Source organism: Pristiophorus japonicus, chromosome 8 (genome assembly GCF_044704955.1).
Source record: "Pristiophorus japonicus isolate sPriJap1 chromosome 8, sPriJap1.hap1, whole genome shotgun sequence".
Classification (NCBI taxonomy): Eukaryota; Metazoa; Chordata; class Chondrichthyes; family Pristiophoridae; genus Pristiophorus; species Pristiophorus japonicus.
The window spans coordinates 92,409,036-92,433,472 of record NC_091984.1 but is presented as its reverse complement, the minus strand read 5'-3'; the positions used below and the strand labels follow the sequence as shown (position 1 = coordinate 92,433,472).

The 24,437-nt window shown below is 43.1% G+C and overlaps 1 protein-coding gene across 9 annotated transcripts in view; it reads left to right on the top strand.

Annotated features, from left to right (window-relative positions):
- Positions 1 to 24,437, top strand: part of pde4dip (phosphodiesterase 4D interacting protein) — a 310,412-nt gene that overhangs the window by 147,674 nt on the left and 138,301 nt on the right. For all 9 annotated transcript variants that reach the window (XM_070887097.1, XM_070887096.1, XM_070887095.1 and 6 more), the window contains 13 exons: positions 1,441 to 1,677; positions 2,394 to 2,552; positions 3,084 to 3,197; positions 6,386 to 6,523; positions 9,736 to 9,915; positions 10,840 to 11,034; positions 12,100 to 12,288; positions 14,241 to 14,337; positions 15,280 to 15,407; positions 16,452 to 16,568; positions 17,104 to 17,238; positions 18,278 to 18,390; positions 19,362 to 19,501. In XM_070887097.1, the coding sequence (XP_070743198.1) occupies positions 1,441 to 1,677; positions 2,394 to 2,552; positions 3,084 to 3,197; positions 6,386 to 6,523; positions 9,736 to 9,915; positions 10,840 to 11,034; positions 12,100 to 12,288; positions 14,241 to 14,337; positions 15,280 to 15,407; positions 16,452 to 16,568; positions 17,104 to 17,238; positions 18,278 to 18,390; positions 19,362 to 19,501 (1,942 nt within the window). The remainder of the gene's footprint in view (positions 1 to 1,440; positions 1,678 to 2,393; positions 2,553 to 3,083; positions 3,198 to 6,385; positions 6,524 to 9,735; positions 9,916 to 10,839; positions 11,035 to 12,099; positions 12,289 to 14,240; positions 14,338 to 15,279; positions 15,408 to 16,451; positions 16,569 to 17,103; positions 17,239 to 18,277; positions 18,391 to 19,361; positions 19,502 to 24,437) is intronic.

The following is a 24,437-nucleotide window of genomic DNA, read 5'->3' as shown; positions in this document are numbered from 1 at the left end:
TTGGAGTTCAGAAGGATGAGGGGTGATCTTATAGAAACATTTAAAATAATGAAAGGTATAGACAAGATAGAGGCAGAGAGGTTGTTTCCACTAGTCGGGGAGACTAGAACTAGGGGGCACAGCCTCAAAATACAGGGGAGCCAATTTAAAACCGAGTTGAGAAGGAATTTCTTCTCCCAGAGGGTTGTGAATCTGTGGAATTCTCTGCCCAGGGAAGCAGTTGAGGCTAGCTCATTGAATGTATTCAAATCATAGATAGATAGATTTTTAACCAATAAGAGAATTAAGTGTTCTGGGGAGCGGGTGGGTAAGTGGAGCTGAGTCCATGGCCAGATCAACCATGATCTTATTGAATGGCAGAGCAGGCTCGAGGGGCTAGATGGCCTACTCCTGTTCCTAATTCTTATGTTCTTATCTTCCTAATTGTTGCCTATCGAACACCACTGATACTCATTCTCTAGATTTGCACATGAAGAATACTCACTTGCATGGGGTACCAGAAGCTTGCCAGTGGTTATGACACTGTCCCCAGGGAGAATTTTAAAATTAAGATGTGATCATTATTTTCCAGTAGTTAATCATGTACAATCAGTTAGGAGATAAATGACCGAATTATCATTTTTTTAGTTGTGTTGATTGCAAACAATAATAATTCATGCAAATTACATTTTCTGTTATAACACTCAAAATAATCACAACGCCCTGCTGCGTTGGCTTTGACCATTTACCTGAGTAGCGTGATTTCATCTTCTAGTGATGAGAGGCTGCTAATGATCTCATCAGAGCAGTAAATAGTTTGTCAGAGTTGAGCATTCACATTGAAAGAAAGAACTTGCATTTACATAGCACCTCTCACAACCTCAGGACATCCCAAAGTGCTTCACAGCCAATTAAATACTTTTGAAATGTAATCACTATCGTAGAGTAGGAAATTTGTGCATAGCAAAATCCCACAAGCAAAAATGAGATAAATGACCAAATAATCTATTTTTTGGTGCTGTTGGTTCAGGGATAATTGCTGCCCAGGACACTGCGAGACCTGTCCTACCCTTCTTCAGATAGTGAGAGAGCAGACGGGGCATCGGTTTAACATCTCATCTGAAAGATGGCACTCCCTCAGGACTGCATTAAAGTGTAAGACTAGATATATGCTGAAGTCGCTAGAGTGGAGAAGGCATTACCACTGTGTCAACGGTGATGGAATTAGAAGCCTGGGAGTAGTCTACTTGCTTGACCTCTTTGTCGTGACATTGGAGGGAGTGTGCAAGGAGGAGAAGGAATCATTTTACTAGGTGTTGAAATAAGAAAGGATGATATAAAGAATTCCATCAACAATTTGAAAGATGAAAAAGCCTTTTTTGCCTTTTTATTGCTTATGTATATTCCCTACTTCTCGTGTCACTTCACTCCATACACACTTCTGTTTCCTCTGGGTTGCAGCGCTGTGCATCCTGTCAGAGTACTGATGGACAGACGGCACCAGCACATGCCCAACAGGTCGAGCTACTGGAACTACAGAGCACATCCTTTTCCAATCAACTGGAGTTACAGCGAAGGCAGAGACTAATACGCCAGAAGGAGAATGAGCTGGCTGAAGTCGGACGGAGGAAAGAACTGATTGAGACTGAACTGCAGGAGATGCATCAGCAGAAGGAGGCTACCATCAGACACAACCAAGTAAGCATTTGGTATTTTATTTTGAATGACATCTTGATTTTCCAAGGGTGCATTTTCCTTGCATGCATCATGTTGGCTAAGATTCTTTTCTGGCCCAGATTGCTTTTTGCCTTTTGTTTGGTATGTCTGTATTGGGGAGGGAAGACACTCGATGACAGGAGCAAGCATTACTAGAGCAGGAATTGCAGCCCACTGGATGTAGAGTAGTAATCTGTGTATTCTGCCTCGGTTCCCACCACAGAAGAGTACCTTCTAATTTATCGGTGTAACTAACTTTTTCCATCATCTGTACCAACCCCTCCAGTCTTTCTGACTCAGATTGCCCGTTTGTGCCAAGTAGTAGTGCCAAAAAACACTTGGAACGGGGTTGATACTGCCGGAGACAAAAGAGACTTTCAAACCATGGACTGGTCTGGATTTGAAACCAGTCCTTGAGGTGAAGAGCAGTGTATTAACAGACTGTACCTCCAAGTCTCACAACTGTCAAATTTCTTGCACTGATTCATTAAAAATCACTGTGTCTGCTGAGGATGTGGATTTTCGACTGCTTTCTTGCTGTTTCTGGGTCCACGATAGTACTGATTTATTTTAGCCTTGTAGCATATACGTAAAATTAATTATACTATACGGTTCGTTCGATTGCTAACTGATGCAGAGAATCTGCATTAATCTTGTGGCAAGCTGTGAGTAATTTTAGCTCTCTGTGGTTTGTTCAGGAGCTGCGCAGCACACTGCAACAGGTCCGACAGGAGCTCCTGGAGAAGGAACAGCATTATCAAGCCCTAGAGAGAGAGCATCAGCGTGAAGTCCATGTCCAGGGGGAGAACATCCAGTGCCTGAAAGAGAGATTACATGACAAAGAGCACTTTCTGCAGGTACAAAGAGGCACCCAATCCTGGAAACTCACAACAATACAATCCAGTTATTCTTTGCCTTACAAATAAATACTCTTTTTCCCCTCCATTTAATTCATCCCCTCCACAGGATGTTTTCCAATCCCTCGCCATTTCTATTAAAGTTGGCAAATCTTGCTGGGATATGGTACCACTGATACTGGTAGCCCTCTGGTACCTTCTCGAAATTCCCATTCTTCATTCTTGTGTGAGCTATACTGTGAGTTTCAGCAGGTTATTCAACTGGTGATGGCATCACAGCTGAGTCTTATTCAGTATTCTCTCACACACTTTCCAAGAGGGAGCACTGGATAGCAATCACAAGCAAGAACCCTGGCTGATTTTTTTGTTTACACCTCCCAGCTCTTTTCGTTTGGATTCTTTACCAGCCACTGTCGAAAGGAGATTTTCATCTCAGCAGCCTGGACTGGAATCACAGCCAGGTGTTCAAGATTAAGAGATTCTGTTGTTATGCAATCTTTGTTCCAGTGATTTTTCTTTGTATGTTCACAGCAATATATTGAACTCTTTGAATGCCAGCAGAACGAGGAGCAAAGTGGAGAAGAAAGAGATGCGCTGGTAGATAAGCTCCGAGAGCGTATCAAGGAGAGAGATAAAGCTTTGGAGGTAGGTCAGAGTATCTTGCTTCCTATTTACTTCTGCTTAATGTACAAATGAACATATCGTTTCTTCCTCAATTGTATCTCTCCAGCCTTCATTTACTAAATGTATTCCTAGTACTAGTGAGTGTTTATTCTATTCAACATGTTAATGACTAAATTGAAATGACATCTGTACTTTCCTTATTTTGAAAGTAATATTCCTTTAATCCTAATTTTTTTTCTTAAATGTTCTTTTACATCTTTGCACCATATTCCATAGTTTGAAAGGATTGGGAACAATTTCCCTGGTCACTATGTATTAGAGACATTGGGCCCAATTTTCCCCAACCCCTTTTTTCAGTGCACTTAATGCGGCGACTTTGCACGCTGGAAATGGCGCCGAAAAAAAGTGGCCCCATCCTGCCCACTCTGCCGAGTCTCCCATGTCCTAGCGTGGCATACATAATGCAGTGGGGGGTCGGAGCAACAACCCAGCGCAGAAAACACTTGACGGCAGCTGCGCGCATGCGCAGTGGAGTCTGCGCGCATGCTCCTCACCCTCCCAGCATGTCCTGCCGGCTGTGAGCAGGACCTGATGCTCACAGCCTCTATCCCCGGCTGAGTGGCCTCCCGCACCGACTGGCCAGCCTGCTGACTTCCCGGGCCGAGGTAGGACTTTAGTTTTATTTTTATTTATTGATGGTTGTGCTTTGTTTAGTGAGGAGAGTTTTGATTGGGGAGAGAGGGGAGAGGAGGGAGGAGGAGAGTTTTGATGGGGGGGGGGGGTGGGGTGGGGGGGAAAGAATTTTGATGACGGGGGAGGGGGGGAGAGTGTTTTGAATGGGGGGGGGAGATCTGTTTTTAAAAAAAAACTTGTTTCTGGCATAAAGGTAGGACTTCTATTTTTTATTTGTTATTGATTGATTGCTTATTACTTTTTGTGTTTTGTTTAGTGCCTTGTAAGTCTTGGTGCAGGTCCTCAGCTTCCTTCTATTTTTTATTTGTTATTGAATGCTTATTTTTGTGCTTTGTTTCGTGCTTTATAAATCTTGGTGCTTTAAATGTACTAACTTGCGCCGAATTCTTAACTGCCCGCAATGTTTTTCAGAGCTGGCCACATACACTGACCTAAGTCGGTTTGGAGTAAGTTTTAGCTGGCCAAAGTGGCATAAATGGCCAAAACTGGCGTAAATGGCTGGGAACGCCCCCTTTTGGGGAAAAAAAACTCAACTAAAAATAATCGTACCTAACTGAGTTACTCTGGAGCAAGTTTATTGGGGAAAATGGCATTTTTTAACTTACGCCAGAAAAACCAACATACTCCAAAAAAATTGGAGCAAGTTATGGCCAAAATTGGGCTCCATGGTAACCACAGTGGAAGGAATTTTTGTGCTCACTATTTTAGCAAAATTGTAAAAACATTCTAAAAGACATACCTCTGAATGCATAAGAAAGCAACCAGATAGAGATATCCTCCTCCCCCACCACATCGCCCCCTTTTCTTAAATTTTTTTCTTAACAAAAGATAAAATGTGCAAATTGTAACCACTGAATTTAACACAGTGGATAAGCTGCCCCATCGGATACACAAAGTGGTTGCTCTGTGTGGTAGTAGAGTAGAGGAAAAGGGGTGGGGCTGGAAAAAGGCATTTTAAAAGATGCCATCTGCAAAATGTCTCTCACTTTTTCAGTACATTTTCTTGAGTTTTTATAGTTTCCTTAACAGTTTGAATAAATAGTTGTGTATATAACCAACAAAACAAAAATCAGATAAAACAATAAATTCTCCACAATGAACCAATTCACAGTTTGATAAGACAAAGATGTAGATATGCGTTGGCCAAGCTTGAATGTGTTGTGCAGGTCATTTTCCTGAACCTATGGTACCAAACCAAGGCACTGCGTCCACCTACTCCTGGGACACACTTATTGACCGTCATATGGAGTTAGATCCAAGGTTGTCTGTAACAATATGAATTCAATCAGCTGAGATCATTGCTAAGGAAAGGGGAGCCAGAATTGATAAACTATATCTCAGACATGTCGGGCCTCTGGAGTTACGCAGTTCTACTGATTTTTCTTCCCCGGTATTTCAAAATAGCCCATGGCAAGGATGATTCTGACTTAGGGCCCTGAGTTATGAGGAGGGAGAAATGAGGAGGGACTGATCATTTATTGGGGAAAAAAATTTTTTTTGGAGTGCAGAGCCTGCTGTCGCAGACAAATACAGTAGACATCCTGCATCAGCAGCATCCCAGGAAACAACTCTCAGATGAAGAGGCAGTTAACCTCTTGTTCGATCTTATTGGTTGAAGCAGGAATGTTGACCAGGAAAACCCCCTGCTCTTTGAATAATGCTGTGAGAGCCTTTAACGTTCAATTGAACTCCCAGAGCAGGTAGATGGGTTCTTGGTTTAATATCTCATTCAAAAGATGGCACCTCCAACAATGCAAAGCTCACATAGTAATGCACGGGTGCGTCTGCCTAAATTATGGATTCAAACCCACACCAGGGGGAGGGTGCTATCAATTGAACCAATGCTGGGACCATAAATATTGCTGGTGGAAGCCAGCTTTGCAAATTGGATTGTCAGCACAGAGCTAGAGGATAAAAATTAACATGCCTCAAGCGAAACTTGAGATTAAAAGAACATTTGTCCCCACACAGCGTAGTGGATGTGTCTGAGGAGGGTAGCTGCCTAGGATTGAATAGTGAAGATGTGAGGGTAGATAAATATCCTGGCGTTTTGCTTGCATACTTTTAGGAATTGGAGTATTTTTGATGAACGTTCCTTCAGGAGGTTAAATGTATGTGGTAGAGTTCATCAAAGGAAGAGTTTTTAAGTTGTATGTGAAAAAAATAGACTTGATAGACTATAAAAAGCCTATTCTGTCTATGCTTATGTCAAAATATTCAGGTACTTGGACAAATTACATTGGTCCACTCAGTAAGTAGATCCTTGTGACAAAAGGGGCATTTTAGATATGCTTCCAGTGGCAGAAAACCAGTACAACAGCATCACAATTTACAAAAACAACAACTTGCCTTTAACATAGTAACCCACCCCCCACCCCCAATGCGCTTACTACTCATTTACTATTCATTTGTCACAGCTCCAAAGTACCTTATAGAGTGCAGTTTTCAAACTTTCTAAGAATCAGGAGAGCATATCTATCTTGTAATGAGTTAGAAACCTATTTTACCATTTCTAGCGTGCCATTGATGAGAAGTTCAGTACCTTGGAAGAAAAGGAAACTGAAATACAGCAGCTGCACCTCGCTCTACGTGAGAAAGAAAGGGATCTGGAGAGATTCCGCTGCATCTTCTCCAATAATGAAGAAACTATCAACGTAAGTGGACATAAAAACAGAAAATCCTGGAAATACTCAGCAGGTCAGGCAGCAATTGTGGAGAGAGAGAGAAATGGAGTTAATGTTTCAGGTCGATGACCTTTCGTCATTGGACCCAATGCAGATCTACAGACATTTATATATGCAGGAAATAAATAACATAGAGGGGCCGAAATTGGTCGTCCGCCCATTTCTTGGCGGTATGCCGGTGGTATGTCGTTTCATACTATCGGGTATCGCTGGGGCGAAGTGCGAACGATTTTCATCAGTTTTTTCTCGGCAGTATGCCGAGCGGAGTGCAGTGGCGGTGTGTGGGCGGTGAGTCCTTTTCACTCGGGAATCTTCGGGTCCTGAGTTGTGCACAAGGCATGCTGCTGCGAAGCTCCGCCCCCCGAGAGAGACAGACCAGAATTGACAGAGACTGCTGACCTGAGAGCGCTGTGGGGAATGGGGGGGGAGATTGCTTTTGGGGGGGGGGGGAAATTGTTACTTTGGGGGGGGGGGTAGATTGTTACTTTGGGGGGGAGGATTGCTACTTGGGGGGGATTGCTACTTGGTGAGGGGGGGGGATTGCTACTTGGAGGGGAGGGGGGGATTGCTACTTGGGGAGTGGAGGGGAATTGCTACTTGGGGAGGAGGGGGATTGCTACTTGGGGAGGGGGGGGGAAATTGCTACTTGGAGAGGGGGAGGGGGGATTGCTACTTGGGGAGTGGAGGGGAATTGCTACTTGGGGAGGGGGAAGGGGGGGGATTGCTACTTGGGGAGGGGGGGGATTGTTACTTGGGGAGGGATGGATTGCTACTTGGGGAGAGGGGGGATTGCTACTTGGGGAGGGCAGGATTGCCACTGGTGGGGGGTGGGGGGGATTTCTATTTGGGGAGGGGAGGATTGCTCCTTGTGGGTGGGGGGGGAAGAGAGGGGGAATTGCTACTTGGGGAGGGGAGGATTGCTATTTGGGGAGGGAGGATTGCTATTTGGGGGGGAGGGTGGGGGGATTGCTACTTGGGGAGGGGAGGATTGCTACTTGGGGGCGTGGGGGGATTGCTACTTGGGAAGGGGGGAGATTGCTACTGGGGGGGAGGGTGTGATTGCTACTTGTGGGTGGGGGGGAGATTTCTACTTGGGGAGATTGCTACTTGGTGGTGAGGGGGAGATTGCTACTTGGTGGGGGGGGGCAGGGGATTGCTACTTGGCGGGGAGATTGCTTTTGCGGGGGGTGGGGGGGAAGATCGGTGTGGGGAGGGGAACAAATTGCTGTGTGTGGGGGTTGGGGGGGGAAGAGACTCGGGGGTGGGAGAGACTGGGGAATGACAGATAAAAAAAATTCACAGGTGAAGATGTATACCACCAACTGAAGATCAACTTAAAACCACCTTTTGCAAGGCGATCTGCAGGGTCGGCGGTATGTCGGTGGTAAGGCGTCGACTTTGCAATTTTGGGCAGTATGTCAGCGGTGTGCATAGGCGGACACCATGCACACCGCCCGGCGATATGTCGCTGATAAATTTTCTGCTGGGTGAAATGTTATTTTTCGATCAATTTCGCGATTTTGGGCATTATTTCCACCAATTTCAGCCCCAGAGTGTTCAACCAGAGCAGTTAAAGAGGACATGCAGGTTGTACTACATTCTGTTTAGTGCACAGAACACTTCTTGCTTATCAACTTCCCAGTAATGACTTGCTTTTATCCTTACAACTATGTTGAATCCCTCTCATTGAATGCGTCCATTTTACTGCTGTACAGAATTTATTGGTAGTCTTTTGTCACCAGGTGATGTTGTCATAATTTTAGCTCAAATCGTGAACTCTCTAAATTCTGTGCATATTAAACTCTGTTCTCATTCTGTGATCAAAGTCAGAGATAATCGTTAACATACAGAAAACTTCTCTCTTGTTTCATCACTTAAAAAAAAATCCCAATTCACAAAACCCTGTGTTGACTTTGATTATTTACTTGTGTATTTTACAAGCTGTATGATCTCATTATTTAGTGATGAGAGGCTGCTAATGATCTCATCATAGTGAAAATGGCTGCTGTGAATGAGAGTTGAGCAGTCACTTCAAAAAAAAGATGGAATGTGCATTTATATGGAACCTTCCACTACCGCAGAACACCCCAAGGCGCTTCACAGCCTTTGATGTACTTTTGAAGTGTGATCACTGTTGTAAAGTAGGGAATGTGTGCACAGCAAAGTCCCACAAACAGCAGTGAGACAAACGTTCAGATTTTCTGTTTTTTGGTGATGTTGGTTGAGGAATAAATTTTGGCACCGGCAGAACTCACCTACCTGTCTATGCATAATGCCATGGGAATTTTTACATGCACATGAGAGGGCAGATAGACCCTTGGTTTAATGTTTCATCCGAAAGACAGAACTTCTGACAGTGCAGCACTCCCTTGGTACTTCACTGATATGTCAGCCTCGAATATGTGCTCAAGTCCTGGAATGGGGCTTGAACCCTCAACCTTCTGACTCAAAGGTGAGAGTGATGTCACTAAGCCAAGGCTGACACTTTGACACTTGTTTTTACTGTGCTGATGAAATGACAAAAGTGAGTCAGTGCTGCCACGGTAATGGGAGGGTGGAGTGAGGGGTGGGAGAGAGTGGTCTGTGCTGCTAGAATCCAGAGTCCCATTTAAATTTATAGAGTACCTACTGTTGTGCTGTATTATAAACTGAGCAATTGGGAGGAATGCCTGTGCCACGTCTGAAATGGCGGATGCCTGATTCTAAATCTACAAGAGGTGCTCAATGTTAATTGGTCATACATTATGTTGTGTAGCAATCCAAAATGATATGTGGAAAAAAAACTTTTATTTGACTGGAGTACTTATTACATTCTTTTTTTACCTTGACGACAAAGTAAGGGTGAGTGAGGAGGTACAGTTACTTAGCGCAATGCTCATTTAAAATCTATATATATATTTATAAACTGTGTTGAGGCAGTTCTGTGCAATTTTAGAGTTTCTACTTGCGCACACACGGTTGGTTGGTTTTTGATGTGTGAGCGAGTCTCGACAGTGGTTTCAAACAACGGTGAAACCTTCAGCAAATTAGATTTAGATTCTCTTTGTATTTTCCATGCTCGCAGAATGTAAGACTGTTTAATATGTTGGTGTGGTGGAAGATGAGATTTAATGGGCCGAATGGCCGCCTTCATCTGAATTGAGCTTGTGTTTGTAATTTTTTTTTCTCCCTTTGATTTTCAGAGTTTGGACAGCCTCATGAAAGGGAAGGACCTGGAGTTGGAGCAGATTGCAATGGCTCACAAGAACCTGCAGTGGCTGAAGCAGGAAGTGGAGGAGAAGCATGCCCGCTCCCTGAAGGAAAAGGACGCAGTCAGTAGCCAGCTCCAGGCAACTCTGCATAACCGCAACAAGGAAGTAGAGGTAGGGAACTCACTAGGCCATGGAAAGAAAAATTCACTCCTAGCTCTGGCAACACAAATCCTATTCATGGTGATATGACAAAATAAATTTCTGAAAACTGCAGTAGTTACGAAAAACAGCCACACAATTTTGCAGTTATCAACCAATTGGGTTGTTCATGAGTATTTTACAGTAGGCTAATGATGCTCATAATACAGCCCAGGGTGTAGATTGCAAAATCCCAGGGTGCTGTAACCGTGAGGAGAGCTGTTGTTCCATGTCTTCTTGGTCTCTTCCAAGCCCCTATCACTGTGGGATTCAAAGCTGTTGCCCATTCCTCCCCGGTTGCCCAGATATTGTTAGCAAGTCGGGTTGTCCACAGGGAAAGTAAAAGGGCTTTATTTTTAACTTCTTTATTTCTAAGATCTCTAACTTGAATGGTTCTGTAAATATTCATCCCTCTATCTTAATCTGTTTCTATTTGGAGGTGTCTGGTCATTCAACACTTGCCCCATCACCCTTTTCCTGTGGGGAACCATCTAATCTGTGTGTGGCAGCTCCTTTGCATGGGGTGTATGAAACAAGAAGCTCAGGGAGGGTTTAATTTCCTCTGGTAGTACAATGATTAATATGTTCCCATAAAATTCCGCTGCGCCATATTTAATGCAGCTCACTGGTTTCAAATAAACATGTTAGTGTGTTTAAATAGTGCATACAGGAACTTTACCTGAGCTTGCTAATTATTGGCTATCAAGGGAAGTGAAGCCTCTTTGTGGGAAAGTCAAGGGTGTCCACCTATCAAACCATGGTGCAGTGTGTTAGTGCATTTCGGAGAGTGACTCTCGAATAAGGCATCATTCAGGGTTGTGTCTCTTAGTGACAGGTTTGTGCAGAACATCAATCTATACTCTGAAGTACTGCTTTTTGTTTAAATCTCTCCGGCAGGATCTGACTGCAGTGTTGATGAACAAAGTTTGCGCTGGGTCCAATGAGGTGATGGAACAGCTGAGGCTGCGGCTGCAGCTGAAGGAGCAAATGCTGCAGGAACTGCTAACCAACAGAAGCATGTTGGCAGCTGATCATGAGCAAGAGGTAGCGGAGCTGCTGCAGACCATCGGCTCCCATGATCAGCAGAGGAAGGTAATGCGCTGCCTGGATGCCGTTTATTTCCCTAAACAATTCAGGATCCATAGCATCAGCCCCTTGTGTATGACAACCTGCTGATATAACGCACATTGTTTAGGGCTCCCTTTCTCCGTTAAAAACACTTTTCAAATACCCTTCTTTGACTTTGTAATTGGCCTCTCGTGTTACTCCCTTATAAACCACATATCCATACTATGCACATTATTTATAACACTCTATTGAAAAACCATAATAAACACTTTTCTATTGCACTTCTGTCTCTGTAGTTTGCAGTTCTGTAGGCTCTTTTGGTAATTGAGAAATCACAAAAAGCACCCTCGCTATAATGTACTTTGTTGTGTCTCCCATAAACACCCTTATACTGCTGTTTTTGAAGGTGTCATTTTCTGACTAGCCCCTTGCAGGTGTCTAGACTGTTGGCTGCACTTAATACATTAACATCTACATTCTGAAAATTTATGGTATGATTAGGATGGGCATATTTATTCAATTAACTAATCAAAACTGGTAGATCAGTTAATGTAATAAACATTGCTTTCATTGCAGTCACTGCAGGTATCGATGAAACAGTGAGGCAACATTTGAAGAATGGGGTGGAAACATGTTGCTCAATACCAGTCTCCGTGCATCATCTTGGGGAGTTTTACTGTAAGGAACGAAGTCAGTTGGCAAAATGCATTATCAGCTGAAATTGTAATTGATAAATTAGCTATTGCATCAGGCTTGTTGGGCACAAAACTTAGTTTGAGTAGAGGCTCTCCAGTCAAGAAATTTGCCTTTTTAACATCCACCAGGACCAGCAGGCAAAGCCTCGGTTTAATGTCTCATCTAAAGGACAGCACCTCTAACAGTGCAGTATCCCCTTAGTAATATACTGAAGTGTCAGTTTAGATCAAGTGGTAAAGTGTGGGGCTCAAACCCCACAACTTCCTGATGCAGCAATGAAACTGTTAGCAACTGAGCCATTCTGGGGCACATAATTTGCTTCTATCTCCACTGATGGTCAGTTGAGCCAGGTTTTAATATAATTTCCTGAATGTTTTTTTTCCTATTGTTCAGGACGCAGCAGAGGGGTTGATGCATGCTCTTGCGGAGAAGAACCATGAGTTGCAGGCATTGCGTCGCCAGCTGGTGGAGAAGGATCGCGAAGTAGCAAATTTCACCAAGCAGAATGTTTCCTCATCGGAATTGCCAACAGAAGTAGCCCACCTCAAAGAACTTCTTCAGGAAAAGGATCGACTAATCCATGTAAGTCCTTTGAAGTTTGATGGATCAACAAATGCATCCTGCCCTGTGCTGAATTCAGCAGTGCTGTTGCTTAATAGAATTCCCTTTCTGCACAATGGGAGTGAGACACCAAGAAAGGTTCATGCCAGTCCAAGCACAGCATGTACCTGTAACAAGAGATATGCGAGCCAATACAAGCTGTGCATATACTGGTAACAAGCCTGAGCCAGAAACATTGGCAATGAAAGGTTGCGGTCCACTGAGTATCTATCCTCGAGGCTGCCTATGATGATGATGATGACCATTGCTTGAGTCAGTGACCCCTGTGCTGCCTCTACTGTAGAATGGCCTCATTCTAGTGTTTGTGGTGCTATCTACAGAAAAACTCAGTTTTAAACTGAGAAAAATGTGGATGCAGTTAATTAAATTCCTTCCATTTACTCGACATTGTATAGAATTCCCAAAAAAAATTCCAGATGTGAAACATTCCTTGCGTTTTTTATGTGGTTTTGTTGATTGTTGTCAGTCCAAGAATTTTCTGTCATCTTTTCCACTATCCTCCTGGATTATGCTGAGTTAGCTCATCATAGCAATGCTGTGTGGCAGGGTCAGGTTGGGGGCAATTACCTTTAGTGTCCTTCAGTTTGAAAGGGGAAGAATTCAGCCAGGATTCCCTTTTCTGATCATTATCCAATGACATTTGCTGTCCCTGTTGGAAGAATTCACTTGTCAGCCTTGGCTGCAATTCTGCGTCTGCCCGTTCCTCCCCCCTCCCATTCCCCGCCCACCCCCCCCCCCATTCCCCATTTTAAAAAAAATAGCTTCCAGCACTCATTGTCTAGGCTGACACATGAAGAATGGCTAGTTGCGTCAGGTACTGGAGGACTGACAGTGCTCAAGTAACTGCACATTAACATAAGTCAGCAGCTCAGGAAAAAAGGGAAGAAAAATTGATGGAGGACAGAGAACAAAATTCAGAGGAAATGAAAGAGAAGACATCACAGATCTGAGGCTGAGGCCTAGGAGTAGGTCACATGGTCACTCTCTTAGCCATACATGATGTGAGGCAAAGAGGGCACCAAGGTGAAGAAGATAAAATTATCTAAAATCTTTGATATGTATATATTATAACAATAATACTTAACATTTGCATAGATGTTCATTAGGTTGAAACCCCTCAAGTTGCTTCACATAATTAACTATTTCTTGAAGCGTGGTGGCTGTTGTTATGTAGGGAACAATGTTCTTTCTAAGCTGTGCAGCCCGGGACCGGCTTTTTAAATGTGAAATTTTCCGCGTACGCAAAAGTTTGGGCCACGCAGCCCGCTAAAGGGGATGCGCACCCAAAATAATTAGGGGGAACATTGGTAGGGATACTACTGGAAACTATGCAAACAAGATCTCACAAACAGCAATGAGATGAAGGACTATTTGATCTGTTTTTGGTGGTGTTGGCAGAGGAAGAAATGTTAGCTGGAACAATAGAAGAACTCCCTGCAATTCCTCCAATAGTGACATAGCATATTTAACATCCACCTGAAATCAGTGGAATAGGCAGAACCTTGGTTTGATGTCTCATCTGATTTAATACCGTCGCTATTTAAAGAAGAACAATGGGCAAAAGATTTATTCGTCCCTTACTCGAGAGCATGTCTGTACTTTACACTAGCAGCGTGTTTCTGCAGTTTTGCATTCGCAGGGAGCAGTGCTTGTAAGGAGTGCATTTTGCAGAACTGTGGGCATATTGGATGGAAAATCATAGGCTGCTACTTGGGATTTTTCGGGATGCACTTCCTACTCGGAGAGTCAAGATTGCTGAATCATTTCTTAGATTTCACATCAGATTCTGCCACAGTGTTGTGGTGTAAAACACATTTAGTTATTTTACAGGAAAGAAAATCTGAAGATCAATTGTGACCTTTTTTCTTGAAGGATGATTATTTCTAAACCAGCTATTTCTTTAACCTGTTCAGGAGCTGGTGCAGGACGGTCATAGCAAGAACGAATCCTCCCTCCAGCCTGAGAAAATGGAGGCTTCTGAACCCATTGACACCCAGCACGGAAAGGAAGGTGCGTGAAATTAAGCCAGAACCACAGGTCATTGCGTTCATAACTCTTATCCAACATAGGTTTTATATCCCATTTACTTTCCAGGGTTTTTCCTGTTGCATCTGAGTATTGATTGTCGATGGTGGCAAACTATAAACAACAGCTGCCACCTACACCAAGATCAGATCTGCAAATGACACTAGCTGCATCAAAAATGCAGTCATAAGAACATAAGAAATAGAAGCAGGAGTAGGCCATAAGGCCCCTCGAGCCTGCTCTACCATTTAATATGATCATGGCTAATCCGATCATAAATTCAGGTCCACTTCCCTGCCCGCTCCCCATAACCCCTATTCCCTTATCAATTAAAAAACTGTCTATCTCTGTCTTAAATGCATTCATAGTGTATAAACAGCAGTGATTCGATAGCAAAGGAAGCGGGTAAAGCAAGAGCAAGACCATCTCCATGAGGACTGCTTGCAGTACAAAAATGTCCTTTAGTCAGCACTAAATGGAACTCAATTGCCAGAGTGGCTTCTATAAACTTTGAATGTAGATTGTGGGAAATGTCGCACTGATGCAGTTGGGTCTGCTCTATTGCATCTTTTGGGTCTGATTTTCTAGTTCTCACCCCTCGTTCACAAATCACGCAAAGTCACACCTGATCAGGCTAACAATGTGGCTTCACTGAAGTTTCCAGCAGGTTCTGTGCTCAAACAGGGGACAAATTACTGAATGAAGCAGAATGTAATGAGTTTTAATCAAATGCCTCCTATTCCAGCATAGAACCCACTGGAAACTGCATGATTCCATAAATCAGTATCTAGGTCACTCATTGCTACTACAGCCTTCCCAATGCACAATGTGTAGAACACAAGAAGCCGATTGTGAGTTTAATACTTCTGAAGGTTGTTTCCAATGTATCACATGCTGCAAAGTGACCACTCTTTTCTCTGTTAACAGCACTACAGACAACTTTGGGTGGAGACGAAGCAATGGCTGACTCAGAACAGGAAGACATCAGGCAGGCTGAGCTGGACCAGCTAAAAGAGGAACTGCAGCTTGTTTTAAGGAAAGAGAAAGAGACCAGGGTGAGTGTTAAACTCACAATTTCCAGAGTTAGCAAAATAGTCTGATCCAGACGTTCCTGGGTTTGAGATGCATTATTAAAAGTCTTGCCATCTGTTCATTGTGGTTCAGGTCTCCTCGCCATAAATAGGATATGATGGTGTGGGTGATTCATGACTTTAAAGGGGAAGTACAGAGCTCTTCTGATAGTCCCAGATTTGTGCTGTTACGGGGGAGGAAGGTGGTGGCGCTACAATCAATATTGATGCTCTCAGCCAGGGAGGAGGAAAATCACCCAGGGTGCCCACTCCTGATCACTGTCCAGTGACCCCCTCCCAGAAAATGCATGTGTGTGGATGTTGGATGAGGCTCTGATGTTTCCATGGTCAAATAGCCTGCCAACACTTGGTATCAACTTAAATGAAGAATAGTTGGTGCCTTAAGGAAATTTGGGGAAAAACTGGTGTGGAAAAAATAAAACAGGAAAATAAAGCTCAGGTTTTAAAAGCTTAAAGGTTGTTGGAAAAAAGAAACCCTCAAGCATCGAGTGAGGCAAAATCTGACGGACATTCAGGTGTGCGCACTGAGGTACAGTTGCATTAATATCCATACAGTTTTGTTACTCAGAGTAACTGATGAAAGAGGGAACATATTGAAGGAAGAAATTCAACTTGCAGAAAGTCAGGTAAGTAAGTTCTCTCTCAGAATTTGATGGGATTGACAAAGAACAGCTGCAGAATGGAGAACTGAGGAAAACCTAGTTGAAGAAAATAAAAAAGGTTCAGAGAATAGGAATGAAGAGCTTTGGGGGGAAAAGTGGAAGGTGTTCAGAGAGTTACTGAGCACCAGATCCAGTAAACTGCATGCTGCGCGCTCCTCAGTGTATTGAAATCCAGAGTGAATAAATCATCTACGGCTCCAACTCATTCTCCCCCAAAATATTCCCTTAAGTTTTGAATTGTTTTAAATATTGCAAGGCTCCATTTGATTATTGAGTGACTGCTCTTTTTCTATGTGATTGACTCAGGGTTGGTATCTGAATATGGGTTATGATTTTTCCTTCTCAGCTTGCACTGGCCACACTACAGTCTGCCCTCTTCAACCAGGAAAGAGAATTCCAGCGTCAGACAGTGGAGATCGAAGCTCTCTCAAACAACATCCGCGTCAAGGAGGAGCATATTCAGGTCCGTTGTGATATAAGCAGCAGTTGGGTTATTGAAGTACAGAGATTGTAAGGAAACACAGATAGTTTGAAAGATCAGGCTGATTTTCCTGAATTATATCCTCTGTGACCAAGCTTTGAAGTGAAGTTACTAATTTTGTGCCGAATTAGGAACAGTCTTGTGCTATGAGCACATGCTCAGTAGGAAGTGGGAAGTAGAGCTCCTGCAGACTGATTTCATGTGCGACTGTCGTGGTCAACAGAGATGAACCATTCATCCCATCAATCTGACTGAATCCACATCTGCGTCCCTTGAGTGGAAAACACCATCCAGCCTCCAAGTCTCTTTGAGAAGGTTTTGTCCAACCTTGCCCAGCTAAATATGACATTTTTTGAATGCCACTAGAACCAAATGTAACTGGTTCTTTAAGACTGACAACATACCTATGTACTAAACATTGCACTATTGATACTATACTCTGGTCATACCTGGATATAAAAATTTCAGGGATTGGTGCTGCTTGTGATCTGATGATATTTCTCTTATTGCACCACAGGATCTGCAGATGCAGCTGCTTCAGCCAGATGAGTTTCCAGAGGTGGAGAGGCTTACACAGGAGCTCCTGGTAATGAGGGAGCGAGTGGCAAACATGGAATCATCTACACAGAGGAGCATAGGAAACAAACACCAGGTATATGCACTAAATCAGGTATTTACGTGTGTGTGCATGCCCTTTTGCATAGGGGAGGTGTCGTAGAAAATCTAGTGGTGTTTTCACACTTGGATCAAGCTAGGCTTCAACTCTGCTGAGTTCCAACTCCCTTTATAAACCTTCTTGTCTGCAGTAAATACTGTTCCTTTTAGACTATTTAAATAGGAATTGGATCAACTCCTGTTCGTCAAAGGCTTGGGAAAAGTAAAAGGCTTAGAAAATAGGTATATAGGATGATCTGGTGACTGAGTGGATATCGTAGGACCCTACTCCAGAATGAGTAAGCGCTGTCAAGAGCACATGAGTAAATTTTTTTAAGTCTTTGCAAAGTGCAATGGTGCTACAGTGATAAAGCAATTTCCCCATTATCTTACCAGCACTGTTTGGGGGCAAGAGTGAGTGGAGATTGCGAAGTTCCAGGCAATGAAGAAGAATGGAAATGTGAATCAACCTGGTTCATATTTGAAACTATCAAGAGATTTGAGAACACTGTAATACATCAGGGCAGAAATGACCAAACATTTGATTGAATTAAAAAGTGATTCATTGGGTGTTATTGGTTATAAGTCTGTTTTTTATCATCTTTTTCTTCCCAATTGTTTTCCTTCCTTCCTCTACTGAAGCCATCCACTCCTTGTTGGTCCACAGTCCACAGACACTGGTTGTCATCTGGTATCTCTGCCAACTGACTATCACTCATGTATGCCTTGACAGTGGGCATCACAAGCAAGCCTCATCTTATCCTCACCCGATGTCCACACGTGTGCTTCCAGCAAGGGCTAATGGGTAGTGATTGGGAATGGATAAATATTCTCCTCCCTAACCTATGAACTCAAAAACTAGTTGTAATGTCCATTCTACCATCCAGGCTAAACATTTACAAATTCAACACCTGCAGAGGAAGTTACAAGTGCCTCAAAGTGCATGTCAACATAAAAAGTTTGATTCATCCATTCCATTCTCTGAAATAGTACATGATGCTTCCATAATTCTTACGTTTACCAATTTTTATTGGCAGCTGATCTGTGCCCTTGATGAGCAGGTCATGGAGCAGTCGCGACTAAGTGAAGCTCTTCGAGCTGAACGACAACTCTACATCAGTCTTGTTAAATTCCACAGTCAAACTGACAGGTGAGAAAAGGACCTGGCCAGTACAGACTTTTAGCAGCATGCGCCGTGAGAGTGTGTGTAATTGTGCGCTCTGAAAAAGTAAAGTTACCAACTTTAGAAGTGGGAGTGTTCAATTTGACTTCTTGACATCTCCAAAAATAAATATAGGTTTTTGTACAATTCCACACGGAATTATGGAAATGAACAGAATTGTAAAACATTGACTAGTACCATGTATACCATCTGCACAGTACTGCTGTTATATTTGTTACCTTGTCCAAAGTGCCATATAATCTGTACGTAAATAAAAAATCTCAGTGGATTACTGTTAACTGCATCCAAATTGTTTCAAAGTGGCATCTTTCAGCTTTAACCTCCCCTTTCAGCCATAGGGCATATAAGTGATACCTTGGCACACAAAAACATGCAGCCCAGGGACGAGGGACTTGCTTAGAGTAAATAATTTATTGAGTAATTGATCCTTGTTTTTTTTTTGCATCACATCCGAAAATAAATGTGGCACTGGTATTTCATTATTGAGAGTATCTCGATGCTTATTTGTGTAGAATCTGTGCTGGTTCCTGCACCAACAAGCAGTTTTATTAACCTTGTTGGTCGAGTGTGTAATTGTGCAGGATGAGGGTTACAGGATTGCATCTCTTGATGTGTGCCAGTGAGCTGTGAATCACTGTACTTGTTCTATTTGACTGTAAAAATGCTATCGGGCTATTCTTCTGGTAACCAAAACGTGACCATTTATTGAATTCTTAAGCTGAAAAGGTAAGTTTGTTATAGGCCTAATATTACTTTAAGGAGTTGGGAAGGTGGAAGGAATAGAACAATGCCACTCTATAACTGAGAGTGTCCTGTAGTTCTCAAAGGAGAGCTCATGCAACTGATTATTCTTATTATCCTATTGTCCTTTCATCAGGTACTGTCTGTGATAGTTTGATACAGTTGATTTTTGTCTCCAATTTCACATCTCTATTTAGCTCCAGCAGAGAAGAGGCACTGCAGGCCGAGCTTTTGGCTGTACAGGCACTCCGCGGACAATTGGAAGAGGCCCTCAGGAGGAGCCGGGAGCAGATCGGCAGGCTGGAGAGGGAACCTGAGATGCCAGCAGATTCTGGAGGTGGGGGAATGGACAGGCTGGGAAGTCTGCAAGAGCATGTGGCCTGCTCTGCTCAGGGGTCTTGCGCCCAAGCCACGTAGCGTGCCGGTGCAGCGGAGTGTGGGATGGTGGTTACCCTGAAAACCTTGCTAACAGGAAATGCCTGCCTGATGCAAACAGGGTGGTTACTGTTTACTAACTAAACGTGTGCAATGTTAACTGACCTGAATTCAAAAAATCATGATTGTACCATATATGTTATTAGTTTTCTTTCTGTCTTCTAAAGGTCATGACCTAGAATGTGTTGCATGCATCCAAGAGAGAAAAACTATCATTCCATTTTAAGTTATTCCCTTTTCCCTGCTTATGTTGGTCAAATAAAAGCATTTTCCCATCATACCCTTGAACATCTTCCATTTTGAATGTTTGAATCATACCTTCCTTCCCCCTGGTTCACCCCCCTATTAAAGGATAAGGTTACGGTCAGATTGCTAAACTAACAGTTACAATTTACTGAATGACTGCAACTTACTACTGCAACTCAATTATACTTATATATATTTATTATAGCGAGTCTGATTGAAGGTATTTTCAAATTGCAACTTTATTAATCTGGCTTGCAATTGTTCAAACAGATTATTGTATATAGATTCATTTTGTTACTTATTCTAAAAGTTATTTTAACCATTAGCTCTGCTGTGAGTTGCTCCATATCTGGCAAAGCAAGCGCTAAACCTGGTGCCAAGGCTCTGTCTGAGGTACTCTGCTGCCATGCGGCCAGGAAGTATGTTAGATGTCTGGGGATGTCCTGTTCGGCATGTGGGAAAGGACTGACCACCACAATTGAGAGTTTGTCATGTGGAAAGCACAGATCCAAACCCACTCTCTACCACAGGAGACTTGAAACATAAAAGAGGTTCTGGAAACTGAGCTGCTAGTAGCATTAATAAACTTAGCATTTCCAAGTTTCTGCTCCAATGATGAGTAGTGGGCATGCATGAGGGTATGCAGAGCATGTTGCTAATTCAAATTGCGAAAGTCGCTGAACTGAATTTAAGAACACCTTGTGGCCAATTCAAAATCAGGTGATATCCCCAATTATTATCTGATCATTGTACAATGAACAACCCTGAGTTTTGAGTGTAATGGATGTTCTAGGCCAATGCATCCTACACTAATCATATCACTGGAAAACTGATGGACTGTTGGGTAAAATTTACATTACAAGGTAGACGAGGCCTTCATAACTCATTCATAACTTCATCACTCACATGTTATAACCTCCTCCTCACTCATCTGATGTAACGTCATCGTTCAATATCCTGGATTTGTCACCCTGTTCTGTGGGTGGGTTTATGCATGTTAAGTAATTTTTATGTGTACTTTTTTGTTTAATACTTAAAAACTTTAGGTATAGCAGGCAACAGTATGATCCCTATTTACAGGAGCATCATCTGTATGAAAACAATATTTGGCAAAACGTTTTCAATCCTCTGCAAGCAACTAATGCAAATGATACAAGTTGTGTTAAAGCATATTGTTGTGTCACTGTAAATAATGCCCTGAGGCACACTGGTCTTCTGCTCCAAACAAAAAAAAAAATTGCCAAATTACTCCAATTTATACCCCTTCTCTTGTGAGAGCACTGTGACGTGTTGGGGTTTGGTTCCACAAGTGTCTGCAACTTCCAGAAATTCAGCCAGGTAACCATCTTTTTTATGTGTAAGCGGTGAGTGTTGGCAGGCTATTCAACCACAAGGAACACCCTCACTTGACATCCATAGTTACCACTTTCCAGCAGGGATCATTGGATAGCAATCAGGAATGAAAACCCAGGCCTACTAACTCATTTGGAAAAAGATGTCTTATCCCATGCCTCAGAATCATAATCTCTTTGGCCTGCTTTGGCCTAATAGTTCTCTTGCTTTCTGTTGCCAGTGAGAAGAAGCATCTTGGGGGGGGGGGGGGGCCTCTCCCATAATTCTTAACAGCAATAAAAGCCCATTCTTAAATCTATAGATCCATAAATTCAATCGAGAGCATTTATGATTCATTTGAATGCTGGGATATTCTTGCTTCCATAGTTATCTCTTGTTTTTTTCATTTTCCAGGAAGAGAAAACAACAGGAACACTTAAAATCTCACAGCTGGGGGGCTGTGAAGAGAGAAAAAGGGAAGAAAGTTAGGGAAAGAAGGGAAGAATACACTAATGCCACATGGTGTCCCCATGGTCTTTACCATAAAGGCACTGAAACCAGTTGTAACACACCTAAAGCCATTTTGGCTGAAATCATTTAACTGCAGGAATTCAACCTGGGATATGGATTCTCCATCCATATAGCGCAGTATCATATAAGATTGCACTTACTAAATGAAACAAAAGGGGAAGCCAATCTTTGTTGGTTGAGGTCATCCAGTTCTACTTCGGACATCAGTCTGGTGATAATTCAAGGGGCTTGTAAAACAAATACTGAACACAGTTTTCCTAGATTAGTGTTAAAGAGTGGCTTTGTAATTGATAAGGAAATTTCATTTGTTCAGGTACACACTGTTCAAAGTAAATAATCTTGCTGATCCTTGGGGCAAAATTTCTGCACTGTCAACAGCAGCCTGTGTGTTTAACTGTTAGTCTGCACTGATAGGTTTCGCCCTTTAGTCAAGTTTATCTTTCTTGTGCCTGTGGGCAACAAGCAAGGGAAAAAGGAAAATATGACTGCACAATTTTCACCAATAACTCAAAGATGGTAACTTTATGGAACTGCTGGTCTAGGCTTCCTGCTTGGTTATTGCACAGGCAAAGGTGGGATGGGTGGGCATTCCACCCACCATAGAGATGTCTCCTCACCCTGACTATATTCCTGTCCCTGGGGTCAAACCAAATGGGAAGTGTGCTCTCCGGTCATTGGTAGGAGTCGCACCAAACTGGGGAGGAAAAAGGAGTTGGGTGACGTGTTTCCCAATGAGATAACAAAAGTTCCTACTTCAAAGTACCACCAGAAAGCAGCATGGAATTCGAGATGCAACAGTGTGAAACCCAATTGCTTCCTGCTTCCGCCTGCCCCAAATCCTCCAAAGAATTGGGGTGGGGCAGGAGGCAGGTATTGATAAGGATTTCACTTATATGAAATAAATTGTACCATTCAACTAATTTGCATACATATCAGTTGGTGAAAGTGAAGCTATGGGCCCAAGTTTCCACATGATTTGCGCCTGATTTTTAGGAGCAACTGGTGGAGAACGGACTATCTTAGAAATCGCAATTCTCCACATTTTTTTTTCTGCAGTTCTAGTCAGGTAGAACAGTTTCACTTTGAAACAGAATTTTTTCTTCAAAAGGGGGCGTGTCCGGCCACTGACGCCTGATTTCAAAGTTTCCACAGTGAAAACGTACTCCAAACTAACTTAGAATGGAGCAAGTGAAGATTTTTGTAGAACTGAAAAAACCTGTTCTACACATTAAAAAATCAGGCGCAGGTTACAAATTAGGCGTCCAGAACGTGGTGGGGGGGGGGGGGGAGGGGGGGGGAAGGGAAGTCATTAAATTCTATAATAAATCCTTATTTATACTTGTACAAATATTATACAAATTATAATATAGGAGGCAGCCGTTCGTTCCCGCGGGGGGGGGGGGAGGAGGAAGCCGTTCCAGACAGTCGGCCGGGGGGGTGGGGAAGGAGACAGTGAGAAGGCTGCAGGAAGCCTCACAAGTTCAGCAGCCATTCCCCGACAGCAGGGGGGGGGGAGGCCGTCGGGAAACGACTGCTTCAACTTCCTGAGGCTTCCTGCAGCCTTCTCACTGCTGCAAGAAGCCTCAGTGCTGATGTGCTGATGGCAATGTGCTTTTATTAAAAAATTTTCAAAAAATTAAACAGCCACAAAGAATTACAAAAATGGCCGAGTGCCAATGTTTCCTTCACACTGCGCGTGCGCGAACGCTCCAACGCGCACGCGCAGGGTTGCCGGCAGGAAAAAAAATAATTTAAATGGTACCCGCCCCCTCCCACTTACAAAATCGGCGCGAGTGGTAGGCTCCGCCCCCCTGGGCGTCGCGCCAAGCAGACATGGAGCTGCAGGGCGCTCCAGAATCGCACGTTTATTTTTCGGCGCGAAAAACGGGCGCCCAGCTCGGAGGGCGCCCATTTTTTATCGTGTGGAAACTTGGGGCCATAGTGTCACTTACTCCAGGATAGGGGGAGTATTTTGATGGAAGGGAACACTTTTGTGAACATTGTTAATTTACAGGTGTTTTATATTGATATAATTAGATTCTTGTATAACTCCCATAAAGATTTGTTGCCGCGATAAAGCCCCCATGATATTTCTATATAATTATACCTCAGCGCTGCTTTTTTTTTGGATCAATATGTACTTAAGATTATCACTGGCAGGAAATTGTTCAGTATCCACAGTTTTACAGATAGCAAGCCAGAGCTCCTGTTGTTAAATTGTCCCTTTTTTAAGATCTGGCTTCATTTTGGTAGATTGTCCTGATTCTCTGTATGCTTGTCCCGATTCACCGTATGATTGTCCCGATTCACCGTATGATTGTCCCGATTCACCGTATGATTGTCCCGATTCTGTGTGTGATTGTCCCGATTCTCTGTGTGATTGTCCCGATTCTCTGTGTGATTGTCCTGATTCAGCTGCAGCATGTTAAGAGAGTTGCTGTTTTTGCTCTCACTGTCCTGCAATGTGCAGCCAATGAGTTTGTGTACTGTACCTTTAGTCTCAACTGCTCGCGAGTCATGCTTTTGTCTGGTCTGTTAACAATGAGAATATAGTGGCATTTACCTTTTCAAAAGAGTCGTCAATCATTGCTTGTAAAGTTAGTTTTTGGTTCCTGTCTATATGTAGGAGAGCCCATTTGTATGTTTTCAGGAGTCAGTGTACACGAAGCATGTTGCATTTTTTAGTAGTCAGACAACCATAAGTGATCAGGTTATACCAGAGCATGTTA